At 35.7% G+C, this 12,974-nt stretch overlaps 1 protein-coding gene across 6 annotated transcripts in view; it reads left to right on the top strand.

Annotated features, from left to right (window-relative positions):
- SYNJ1 (synaptojanin 1) overlaps positions 1-12,974 on the top strand; it is a 129,202-nt gene that overhangs the window by 84,215 nt on the left and 32,013 nt on the right. For all 6 annotated transcript variants that reach the window (XM_006862531.1, XM_006862534.1, XM_006862535.1 and 3 more), the window contains 8 exons: positions 1,896-2,087; positions 4,141-4,225; positions 6,718-6,858; positions 7,128-7,320; positions 7,590-7,748; positions 8,918-9,074; positions 9,699-9,816; positions 9,918-10,133. In XM_006862531.1, coding sequence (XP_006862593.1) covers positions 1,896-2,087; positions 4,141-4,225; positions 6,718-6,858; positions 7,128-7,320; positions 7,590-7,748; positions 8,918-9,074; positions 9,699-9,816; positions 9,918-10,133 — 1,261 coding nt within the window. The remainder of the gene's footprint in view (positions 1-1,895; positions 2,088-4,140; positions 4,226-6,717; positions 6,859-7,127; positions 7,321-7,589; positions 7,749-8,917; positions 9,075-9,698; positions 9,817-9,917; positions 10,134-12,974) is intronic.

Genomic DNA, 12,974 nt, shown 5'->3' with positions numbered 1-12,974 from the left:
CCCACTGTGTTTAGTTCTCTGGGGAAGTACAAGTGTAGATGAAGAAACTGAAAATTGTTTGTGTACTTATCTTGTGCATAAAAGCAATAATTGGTGAAGGCTACCACTGGATTGTACTTTTTATTTTGGGGAACCTTGTTTATATTGAATCTTAACGTATTCAAGAACCTACGTTTCCAAAGGACTGACTGAATTCAGGTGCAAATGATAATGGATAGTCAAGCTTGTTGCTTTATTAGGATTGTTGTTGCTTAATGTTTAATGCCCTGCTTACAAAGTGCCACAGGTTTTTAATGGTATACCCAACCCTGTTTTCCTGTAAGCAGTATTTGCAGTAGTATACGATTTTACAGAGAGTTAGACTTTTCAGCAATGACATAGCTGTATCTTCACAAATCAGGGTTCAAATTTTCAGGTACAAGTTTCAAATTTTCAGCCAGCAATTTATCACCTTGTCTAAATAAGGAAACAGAAGTAGAGGCAGATTGATATGGTACTTTTGTTTAAGACAAATCTATGAACAGCTTTTTATAGTATATCAGTTACTGCATGTGCACATATTTGCTTATCCTACAAGAATTGTCTTCCTGGTAAGTGAAAGGGATTATTTCATCTACATTAGACCTTGGTGTCATAAAACAATAAATAAAATCATAATAAGATCATGTAGGTGAAAGGTGAAAATTTTTTTTGCTCTCCTTTGTCTTTGCCCAGTTAACTACCAGTTAAATGCAAATTTCTGTTATTAAATTGAGATCCTGTTAAAATTCTATCCACTTTGAGTACCATGAATTTGACTTAACCAAATGAAGTGTAGTGTAGAAGAGAAAGATGATAGTTAAGACTATGCAAGAGAGAGATTGAAGATTCAAAATGTATTGAACATTCATTCATTTAGTGATTATTATTGAGCACTTACTGCATGCTAGGCACTCTTTTATTCACTAAGGATATTGTAATAAGCAAAATGTTTTTGCCCTCATGGAGTTTCCATTCTTGTGAGTTTCCATTCTTGTGATAAGAGCGTTAAAAGATAAATCAATAAATGGTGGTGAGTGCTATAGAGAAAATTAGAGCAAACCGAATATAGGAGGCTAGGGACAGCGTACATTTTAAAATAAGGTGGCCAGGGTATGTGCCACTGGAAAGTCAAGTCCTGAAGAAAGTAAGAGAAGAGTGTTAAAGCTGTGGTAACAGCCAGTGCAAAGTCCCTGTGGTGGGAAAATGCTAGGCATCTTTCTGAGATTGCAGGGAAGGGTAGTATTTGATAAAGGCAAAAGACACACAACTTGTACAGGTCCGTTGCTAAGGACTTTGGCTTCTACTCTGAACAAGATGGGAAACACTTAGTAGTGACTTTGTTTTCAGACATTTAATTAACTTCCATAATTTGTATTTTTGTCAGGGAGCCATTAGTCCTCAAACCTCTTGGCCAGTAGCTTAATTTGTAAATGGAAATGTCTTTGTTTGAGATCAATAAAAATTAAATTTTTTTACCAGTCTCCTAATGAACATTGTATGAAAGTCAATTGCTGTATTTCAAGAAATGTACAATTTTTAAGTTTTATGCATTGTAAGATAACGTACCATGTCCTTGAAACAATTATTCTGCATGTTTTATGTTGCTTCAATAATTTTGTAATAGCTTTTTTTACTTTGCCTATTGTGTTTAATGTGATTGATTATCTTTAATTGTGTTGGTAAATTGCATCATGCTGGGCTTTGCATTCAGGGTGAATCTTTACTTTGTGTGTGCGCGCGCATGTATCTTAATGCTTGTTTTGTGTGTATGATGATGATTGTATCTTCCAGGCATTGTTTCACAGTTTAAAAAAATCCATTTTCCCTAGTGGTTTAATGCAGCTAAAATTTTGTTGTGTTTTATTTTTGAATAGCATCATCTAAAGTACTAAAGAACATGTGTGAGAATTTCTACAAGTATTCAAAGCCCAAAAAAATTCGAGTATGTGTTGGGACCTGGAATGTGAACGGTGGGAAGCAGTTTCGCAGTATAGCTTTTAAGAATCAGACACTCACTGACTGGCTTCTGGATGCACCCAAGTTAGCTGGCATCCAGGAATTTCAAGGTTTGCATTTTGTAATACGGATGTGTAATTATTAGTCAACTCAGACTATAGTTTATTGAGTTAGAAAACCGGTGTAGCATTCCATAATGTGTTTTAATTTACAAAAGAAACAGATTTATAAAATTGAAGCTCAACATTTTTATAGATCAATTCTGGTAAAATCTTGCCTCTATTTTTTGTTGTTGTTGTTAAGACCTTATTTTCTACTTCATGAAAGCATAATGTTAAAATAAAACATTTTTTTCTTAATATTTGGTTCTTAGGAAATGGATCCATACAAAAATAGGTTACTTTGAAAGCATCACACATTTCATTTGTTGGGGAGGGGAATACTTGTGTTTGTATTAGTTTAAATTGACACATACAAATAAACCATGCCCATTATCTTCAAGTCAGTTCTGACTTGTAACAACCATATAGGACAGAATGGAACTGCCCCATAGAATTTCCAAGGCTGTAAATCCTTGTGGAAGCTAACTGCCACATCTGTCTCCCACAGAAAGCTGGTGAATTGGAATCTCCAAATGTTTGCTTAGCATCCAAGCGCTTAACCACGGTACCACCTGGATGCCTTGAGTTGATACAAACCAAGCTTATTTTGTAATTGATCATTTGTGTTTCATTTTCAAAACCTATGTGCCCTGTTTTTAAAATCCTCCATATAGTTACCTAATAAGATAAGAAATTATCAGAGTGGATTGTTAGTGGTGTTAAAAAATGTGTTGAGGTATTTGTTGGAACTTTTTAACCGTCCTGGCTTATCCTTTTAAAGATTTGGCTATCATTCAATTTGGGTACTCTGCTACCACGTTATTAATAACCAGAACCAGATAGTAAATGAAAAATACTTCGATTAAGATTTTTATTAAAACCACGAATTAGAAGTCTTCTTTTGTTAACTCTAATTCCTTTTTAAAATAGCATGCAATTACCAAATACCATTACAAGGGTGATGATAAGAAGTAGTTTGAGACACACATTTTCCTTTTTTAGTTATATTTAATCAACCACATCTTAAATCCTGAGCATATCCCCAAACTTTTGTTAAAATATCTCCTCTCACTTTATTGTGATTCGAAGTTGTAGTTATGGTAATAATAATAAGAAAATAGTACATAATACTACAGTTTTAAATAGTTTACATGTGTTCATTTAATTCTTAAAACTGCCCTATTACATAAATACTCACATGAGACACTGAGACATAGAAAGGGAAGTTAACCTGCCCAAGGTCATGCGTATAGTGGCAAAGCCAAGATTTGAACTCAAAACAGTTTGGCTGTAGAGTCTTTATCATATGTTACATTGTATCATATTTGTGAACTTGGACAGGTGGCTTAGCTTTTCTGAAGCCTTTGTTTCCTGTCTGTAAAATAAAGGCAAAAATCATGTCTCATAAGGTGTTTAGTAATTAAACTAACTACATGATGCATGCATGATGAGCCTTGCACATAATAGCAGTCAATAAATAGTTGTACTGTTTTGTTTGTCAATATTAGTTCATACTATTATTTCTTCTTTCTTGCAATTTGTCCTCATTTCTGAACATTCAGGGTGCCTTTTGCTGCTTATCTCATCAAGCAACTCCTCCTGTCAGCTATGACAGAGCTCACAGGTGGAACAGAGTGATAGGTTTTAACCCTTGGATCTATTCTTCTGGTTTCAAATATGAATTTGAAAAATCCTTTCCATTTTCTTTCTCTAATTTGAGGTGTTTTTTTTAACCACTTCATTTTCCAATTTTGATTCACTCAGTCTTTGAGAAGTGGCTTATTTCCCAGCTCACCTTGGTACAAAGAATAAAAGTTCTTGCAGAATGATTTCTGATAGGATTTAATAGTCTTCAAGTAGCAAGTATAGGACATCTGAATAGAAATTTAAAGTAATTTTATCCCACTTACAGGTTTTTGTTTTTAATGTGAATTTGGTTAAACTTAAATGGATTGTTAAATGGAACTTAGGTGGAATTTTATGGGGTCTGATATTGATCTTTGTTATGTTGCCATTTGACTAAATCTGTATTTTAAAAGTCTTTATTGGACATTAATTGTAGATAAAAGAAGTAAGCCAACTGATATATTTGCAATTGGTTTTGAAGAAATGGTAGAGTTGAATGCTGGAAACATTGTGAATGCAAGGTAAGCCAACCAGATGTAACACAGGGAAAATGTGTAGTTGGGGAATGGAGGGCATATAACGAAATAGTTAGAAATATAGATTGAGAAAATATTTGTGTATGTGAAGGTGCCTTGTAAACTGTAAAACAGCAGTTCTCAACTTTTTGATCTCAGGACCCCTGTACACTCTTTAATCTCATCAAAGTTTGTTTTTTAATGTGATTATATCTTTCAGTATTTCCTCAGAAACCCTATAGAGGGTCGCTGTGCGCCGAAACTGACTCGATGGCACTTAACAACAACAATCTCAATATTTAACATGCTAGAACTTAAAACAGACATTTTAAAGACATTTAAAAATAATAAACCCATTCCATAGCACAAATAGCATTTTTTGGGAGAATAACTATTTCTACAACAGAAAAAGAGAGTGAGAAGGGTGACGTTGTCTTGTAGTTTTGCATTCTCTGTTAGACAACTGAATTCTCACTTGTACTTTTGCTTCATTCTATTCGACATGTTGTTTTAGTTGAGGTATATGAAGAAAATCACAAAGATTAACTGTTTGTGACTGGAATCTGGAAATACCAGTGAATTTTTGGTACTCTTATTCATTAGTCTATCTTTTACTCTTGTGTGAGTTTTGTGACATCATGTATTGGTGACTTGAAAAATATCGGTTCACTGAGTTACATAGAAATTCCACATGTGTTAATTAGCAGAATCACCTGTCTCATCAGAAAATCCCTTTAAATTTTGAGACGCTATCGAGATTACAGTAGCAGATACATACTTTCCACAGTTCCAATTTGTGCTTGAAAACTCAATTTTTATGATTGCAAATACACTACACTTGTTTTCCTTGAAGGGACAGCCTTGGTTGAGAAAATCTTTGCCAAATATCCAAGTCTGAATAACTGTGGTTTTTTTGGTTATTAGTTCTTTCAAGTAACATTATCTCCCATGAAACAAATGGCAGTGCAGCTCACACCTCAGTCTCAAGTGCTTTACGTTGAGACACCCCAGGTGCTCTGTATGCTGCAGAGTGTGCAGATTCCAAAATCATCAAACAATTTTTAAAAATATATGACTTAGGGGTTAAGATTTGACAATAATAACAATGTTAACTGCTTCATCAAGGGAATTCTTAAGTGAGAGTGCATTGTTATTCTCTAAGTGGATGGCAGCACAGACTGACAAGTAGGGCTTGGATGTATAAATGCTAAAACCTGAGACAGAAGGTTAATAGGTAAATTTATTACAGTGTGGATCAGACTGCTACCACCTGAGTGTCACAGATTATGTGCCCCATGTTGGGATGCAATAGTAAATACACCATTACTCATGAGGTGGAGCCTTGTGTGGTGCTGTCGGATAAGCACTTGACCACAGGGTTGGTTTGAACTGCAAGGTTGGCTGTTCACACCAGCAGCTCCTTGGTCGTCATGGGTCAGAACCAACTTGACGTCACTTAACAACAACAACAACTCATGAGGCATTTTTGTCCCCAACCCTCAAAAAATTTTTGTTTCTTTATCAGAGCTCTACAGGAAGCTGCCAGTTTATAGAAAGTATGAAGGTTAAGGGACTGCTAACGATACTCTAAAGACACTATCAGCCAAATCCAGACTATTGAGACTGTTGAACTTTCTTAAAAAATTTTTAAGGCGTTTAAAAGGGAGACAATTACGTATTAAAATAAATTTGAGAGATGTAATAGATATGCTATGTGGGCCTTGTTTGAACCCTGCTTTAAAGAAACTTAACTGTAAGAAGAAATAATAGGGAGATTTTTAGTATGACCTGAGTGTGAGTATTAGATGATACTAAGCTAATTAAAGTATGGTAATGACTTTGTGTTTATGCAAAACTTAAAATGTCTATTGTGTTAGAGCTGTATGTTGTTAAGTGCAGTCAAGTTGGTTCTAACCCATTGGACCCTGTATAGGATTGCTGAGGAGCGGCTGTCAGGTGTGAACCACTGACTTTTTGGTTAGCAGTTCAGTACTTACCATATAATGTTGCCCCAGGACTCCTAGAGATATACCGACTTGTGTATCGGTAAGGTGACATGTGCCTTACCTTAGCTTTGGTTTAAAATATTCCTGATTTATAAGAAATTTTTAAAAAAGGAAGTGAGGATGGAGAGGGGCAGGAAAGACTGGCAACGTGTTGATAATTGTTGATGCTGGATGATGAATTTATGGTGGTTTACTTTAATAAGCTGTTTTTTTTTTTAAGACATTGGTTGTAATTCAGAAAAATAAGTAAGCTCATGTTTTTATTATCAAGGGGTCTTAGATTTTAAAGATTTATTTTGACTGTTGTGGGTTTTCCTTTTTAAAGGAAACAAAACACAACAATAGCCTCCATACATATTTCACTGTGGGTGTGGCTTCCATGACTATCAGTTGACTTATGAAACTAGGACATACGAAGGTATAATTGGAAATTATGAAATAGGCTGTCATCAGTAGTTTTTAAAAGATTGCCTTTGTAATTTTTTCTGGTAGCACAACTAATCAGAAGCTCTGGGCGGTGGAACTTCAGAAGACAATCTCCAGAGACAACAAGTATGTGCTGCTGGCTTCTGAGCAATTGGTGGGCGTCTGCCTCTTTGTTTTTATCAGACCACAGCATGCGCCTTTTATCAGGTTAGTAAATGGAACACTCTCTTAGGAGGAAAGAAAAAAAGAAAAAGGCCTAGAATATTTGCTGCTTTAGAGAAAAACACTTATTCATAGTTCTTGCTTTAAATTATAATTAAAGAGTCATTTATAACTGCATTGTGCTAATTCACAGCATTGTTCTCAAAACACCATAGGATGTGTAGCTATCTGATTATGTATGTGTCTTCCTAGTTTTTTGTGGATGTGAACTGTTGACATTGCAGATCTTTGATTTAGGATTCTTTGTTTTACAGGGATGTTGCAGTGGATACTGTGAAGACTGGGATGGGAGGTGCCACTGGGAATAAGGGAGCAGTTGCCATCCGGATGCTATTCCACACAACAAGCCTCTGCTTCGTCTGTAGCCATTTTGCTGCTGGGCAATCACAAGTCAAAGAAAGAAATGAAGATTTTGTAGAAATAGCACGAAAATTGAGTTTTCCCATGGTGAGCTCTTGCTGCTTGTTCTTAAATATAAAACTTTTAAATCTATTTTAATTTACCCAAATTCCTTATCAATGTTTCTGAAATTTTTAGGTAGTTCCTAGAAACATCATTAATATTCACCCAAATAGATACTTCATGTCTGATGTTACTGTTGGGTCAGAAAATGGAGTATAGGAGAAAAGGAAGCATATCTGAGGCAAATAAATATTTGTAAAACATTTTGAAAAATTGATTCTTTTGAATTTTAAATTCCATCTCATTGCTTTCAGGGAAGGATGCTGTTTTCCCATGATTATGTTTTCTGGTGTGGTGATTTCAACTATCGAATTGATCTCCCTAATGAAGAAGTTAAAGAGCTGATAAGACAGCAAAATTGGGATTCTCTTATAGCAGGAGATCAGCTAATCAATCAGAAAAATACTGGACAGGTATACGTGTACTTAAATTAAGAAGAGTAGAACTGTTTATATCTTTGGGGATTTGGGGTAATGAAACATACTTTCCTTAATCATGGTGTATCTCTGTGTGTTTAATCTCAAAGTCTCTTTACTCTTAATAAATACTTCATATATTTCGTATATTATGTACTCTTGTTAAGTGCCAGTATATGGTTTCCAGGACTGTAAATCTTTTTGGGAGCAGAAAGCCTCATCTTTCTTTCAGGGAGCGACTGTTGGGCTTTAATCGCCAACCTGTGGTTCACAGTCCGTGTTTATCCTATAGAGCAACTGCCTGAACTGCAAGATTGGCAGTTCGACTCTACCAGCTACTCCGTGGAAGATGAGACTTTTTGCTTCTGAAAAGATTTATAGCCTCTGAAACCCTGTTAACAGGTCGCTGTGTGCGTGTGTGTGTATATGTAGTTAAACAGATGAAAATAGCTTCTCCTTAGGGAAAAAGAAAGAAAACCCATAATTCCCAGGAAGCAAAATACATTATATCTCTATAAAATTTACTCTCAAATAATAAGGATATTTTTACCCCAGTAATAGTTTAGAGTTACCTTCAAGGCTAGTGCTTTGTTGTTGTTTTTTTAACTTTTAAGATCTTTATTTGGTTTATTTGTTTCTCTTGTTTCTCATGTCATTTGCCTTTTTGGAACATTTCTTAAAACTTACGACCCCAAAATTTTGGAAGATTTCTTTTTTTTAAGTGAGGTGATGGGAGGCCACTTGCTTGGATACCTGGTGGTCATGAGGCTAGCATTCTAACCTTTGGATGCTGTCTTATGAGCGCTTTTAACTTACCTTTTTTAAAACCTTCAGCTAAGAATGAACCATCATGGTAGTTGATTTCCAAAAGCTCAGACCATTTAAAATCTCTTGTATAGCTCATAAGTTTGGCAAAATTCTCTTATTCATGTTTTTATAGTTTTATTTAATTGAAGGCCAAGCTAGTGGTGTAAAAATGGCCACATCTTAGGCTATTTTTCTTGAGCTTTGCTCCATTTATTTGGAAGTGTTCATCAGATGCATATGAATTTCATTATGAGATAATCCAGCATTTAGTAGACTTTCCTGAATGCCTATCTGAATGAAAACAGAACTTTCCATGTTTTACCTTTTAGAATAACTTACTGTGTTTTTGTTCCTCTTAGATTTTTAGAGGATTTTTAGAGGGAAAAGTAACTTTTGCTCCTACATATAAGTATGACTTGTTTTCTGATGACTATGATACCAGTGAAAAGTGCCGCACCCCAGCGTGGACAGACCGTGTCCTCTGGAGAAGAAGAAAGTGGCCTTTTGATAGATCAGGTTAGGAAACGAAATAGACTTCTTCATTTAAATGGATATGTGCAGATTTTACAAGGAAGAGGGAATGATGTAAATGTTAAATAAGAACCGAAGAGCTGTTTTTTTTAAATCCCCCAACAAATGTTATCTAGAATAGAATAAATAAAATCTAAATGTAAGACCAATAAGTTTAAATTTTTCTCAGACTTGTTTTTAAGAATTGCATTCATTTTCAGTCCACTTTCTTTTCAGTAATATAATTTAGTATTAGAAGCATAGAAACTTTTTTTTGGAAGTTTTCAGTCAAATGCTAGTTAAGGTCTTTAATTTGGATAATTAAAGTGGTAGATATTTTGAACTGCTTCTTGTCTATTGAACTATTTATGATACATCTTCACCAAAGGTCTATAAATCTCAGAGGTTAAAGTAACGTTCTTGATTTTTATTAACTGAAGCATAAAGTGGTAACTTTGCCAAAAGTAGCCTTAGCTTTTCTAATGTACAGGTGTGGAGACTTCCTGCCTGTTTAACAAGTGTATCAGGTATCCTAGTGTTAGAAAACCAGCAAGTGAAAAGAAAGAAACAGCTCCTTACTCCATGTAATCTGTCGTGTTCATGTGGCTTCTTTCATGTTTTGTTTTACAGCTGAGGATTTAGATCTTCTAAATGCTAGTTTTCAAGATGAAAGCAAAATCCTCTACACCTGGACTCCTGGCACTTTGCTGCACTATGGAAGGGCTGAGCTGAAGACTTCTGATCATAGGTTTTAACCAATTCAGTATTCCTAGTGGTGCTTGAAATTTGTTCAGAATAATACCCTTTCTTAAATTTTTTCTAATGTATCTGCCTTTTTCATGTTCTCAGGCCTGTCATTGCTCTGATAGATATTGATATTTTTGAAGTGGAAGCTGAAGAAAGACAAAGCATTTATAAAGAAGTGATTGCAGTTCAGGGTCCACCCGATGGCACTGTCTTGGTCTCAATCAAAAGTTCTTTATCAGATAATAATTATTTTGATGATGCTTTGATTGACGAACTTCTCCAGCAGTTTGCAAATTTTGGTGAAGTTATACTCATAAGGTGAGGAAAGTATTATCCTAGATATTTTAAATTTTAAATTATAGTTTTTGTATTAGAAATAACGAGTTTGAATAGTGTATGTGTGTCTGTATTTCAAATTAAGGAAAAGTCATAACATAGACATGTTAGTCAAAGAATACAAAGGGTTTGAAACGAACTCAAAGTTAAGTTGTGAAATGAATGATGCGAACAGCTGAGTACAAATGTAAATACACATTCAGGTATGCTCTTTCAAGATTCCTGTATGCAATAACATACAACAAAGCCAGATAGCAGAATGAAACTATGATTTCCAATTTATTCCTAAGGAAAGAGGGTCCAAAATGGAGTGGCTTTGCCCCTCTACATTCAAGAAAGCTGAAGTTTTAAGTAATTTTTACATATGCTGTATTTCCAGCCAGAGTCCTGCTGTGGCACTGCAGGATAATGCACTGGACTGCAAAGTTGGTTTGAACCGCGAGGTAGACAGTTCAAACTCACCAGTCGCTCCTCAGAAACCCTATACAGGGTCACTATGAGTCAGAACTGAATTGACAGCACTTAACAATAACAACCACAACAATTTCCAACTAGTAGAGAAGCATGCCTGCCAACTGAGTAGTCAGGAGTCATATCTGCCAAGCTTGGTTTCCCTCCTTAACCATCTGCCTTTACAGAGCCAGGCTCCTCTTCCCTCATTTAAAATATGTTCTCTTCCACGTGTATACATGTGTGTCTTCAAATATTGAATGACATATGTGTATCTGAATTTCATAGGGAAGAATTACATGCTGTTTACTTATTTGGGTATGTTTTATAGATACTTGGTGGCCACATCTTTATATGAGGTGCTATGAAAGACAGAGAAAAAAAAATTAAATACTTCATTCCTATTTGCAGTCTAGTTGGGAAGATCAGCATGTATGTATGAAGAAGATTCAAAAAGATACTGGAATTTTTCCATGAACTTTTTGAAGCCCCCTGATACTGACTTCCCTAAAACCTAGACAGCATTAGTTCCCAGAATTGAGATGGCATCATTTCAGTCAAGTGAGAAGCATGAATAAGAATTAGGGAATTCTTTCAGATAGTAAATTGGTAAATAGAGAAGAAATTCTGTTCTGACTTCCCTCAAATCATTTTATAAAGACTTACCCCAAAGCCATAAAACAAAGCAAAATATTTTTTCAAGATCTTAAGACTATAGCAAGTAGATGGTGAAATCTCCAAGTTTACAGATGGCATTAAGCTTTGCCAAGTATGGAAATGCCAAACCACCAAGAGCATCATGTGAATTATGTGAGTGGGCATCAAAGTAGCAAATAAGTATCTATCTGAAAAAATGTAAAAACCCACTGGACTAGAAATAAGCCAAACTGTACCTAAAAGATAAAGGATTCTGATACAGGAAAAGGACCTGCATTCTATATAACTCAGCGTCTAAAGAGTTTGATGTTCAACTGGGGCTAAAACTTTTCCCAAAATGCTTGCCATCAAGATGATGCACTTGACTGGAAAACAAAACAAAACACACACACACACACACACATATATGTAATGTATTAAACGGCATTACTTTAACATCGTAAAACACCATATCTACACCTTAATATTCTGGCTATTGCATCTTTAAGACACCACTTTGGAAAAGATAAGATAGGCAGTTAAACAAAAAAGACTGCTGTAACCAATGAGACTAAATTATTACCTTTTGTTTAGAATAAAGGAGCTCAAGGAATCCTGGTGTGGTGCCACAGGATAATGCACTGAACCACAAGGTCAGTTTGAACTGCCAAGTTGGCAGTTCAAGCTTACCAGCCACTCCTCAGAAACCCTACACAGGGTCGCTATGAGTTGGAACTGACTTGAGGGCACTTAACAACAGCAACAGTGGCACAGTAGTTAAGTACTCAGCTGCAAACCAAAAAGTTAGTAGTTCGAATCCACTAGCCACTCTGTGGAAGAAAAAATGTGTCTGTCTGCTTCTGTAAAGATTTAGAGTCTTGGAAACCTTATGAAACAATTCTACTCTGTCTTTTAAGGTTGCTTTGAGTAGGAACTGACTTAATTAAATGGTTTTTAGTCTAGAAAAAGACAACTGTTAAGGAGTGAGTGAAATCTCTTTATATTGTCCTAAGAGGTTGTCTGGAAATGTAAATGGGACAAACCTAGATGTATGTAGATACTTACAATTAATGGAATGGGAGAAGTGTGTACCAGAAGCTTTTACCCTAATGAATAAAACAAGAAGAAAATACAGCTTCCAAAACTCACCCATACCCACTGTTAATCAAGTTGGTTGCAACCATATAGGTTAGAGTAGAATTGCTCCATAGGGTTTCCAAGGCTGTAAACTTTTTTATTTATTCATTTATTATTATTATTTTTAATGTCTTATTGTGAATTATATGATAGTTTACATGGGAGAACATTAGTTTTACATTCATTCTATCGTATGTCATTTCATTGCCATGGTTACAGTCCCCTCCATGCATCATCAACCAACCAAAGAGTATAGATACCCTGCAAGCCTGCCCCCTATACTACTGCTCACCCCCCATGCCACCCCCCCCAAATCTTCAGCACACAGTCGCTCTCCCTCTCTGGATCTAAAGTCCCCAGCTGCTCCATCGCTCCACGTCATCATCTCTGCCTCAATCTCAGGCATCACTGCTTCTCTGGGTAGGGTCCCACTCTCCGCTCTTCTCCGTTGATGATCCTAGGGATCTCCGCTCCTAGACTGGAAAGTTAATCACTCCCTTCCTTGCTATAAAACGTCTACCTTTACATTTCCAACCCTCACAATCAGTCCTGATAACAATTATTCACTATTGTATCACAAGAGACCCATCAGCATTTCAT

The sequence above is a fragment of the Chrysochloris asiatica genome, unplaced genomic scaffold, assembly GCF_000296735.1.
Source record: "Chrysochloris asiatica unplaced genomic scaffold, ChrAsi1.0 scaffold00049, whole genome shotgun sequence".
NCBI classification, from domain to species: domain Eukaryota; kingdom Metazoa; phylum Chordata; class Mammalia; order Afrosoricida; family Chrysochloridae; genus Chrysochloris; species Chrysochloris asiatica.
The sequence above is the reverse complement of the archived record's forward strand: the minus strand, read 5'-3'. Positions and strand labels throughout refer to the sequence as shown.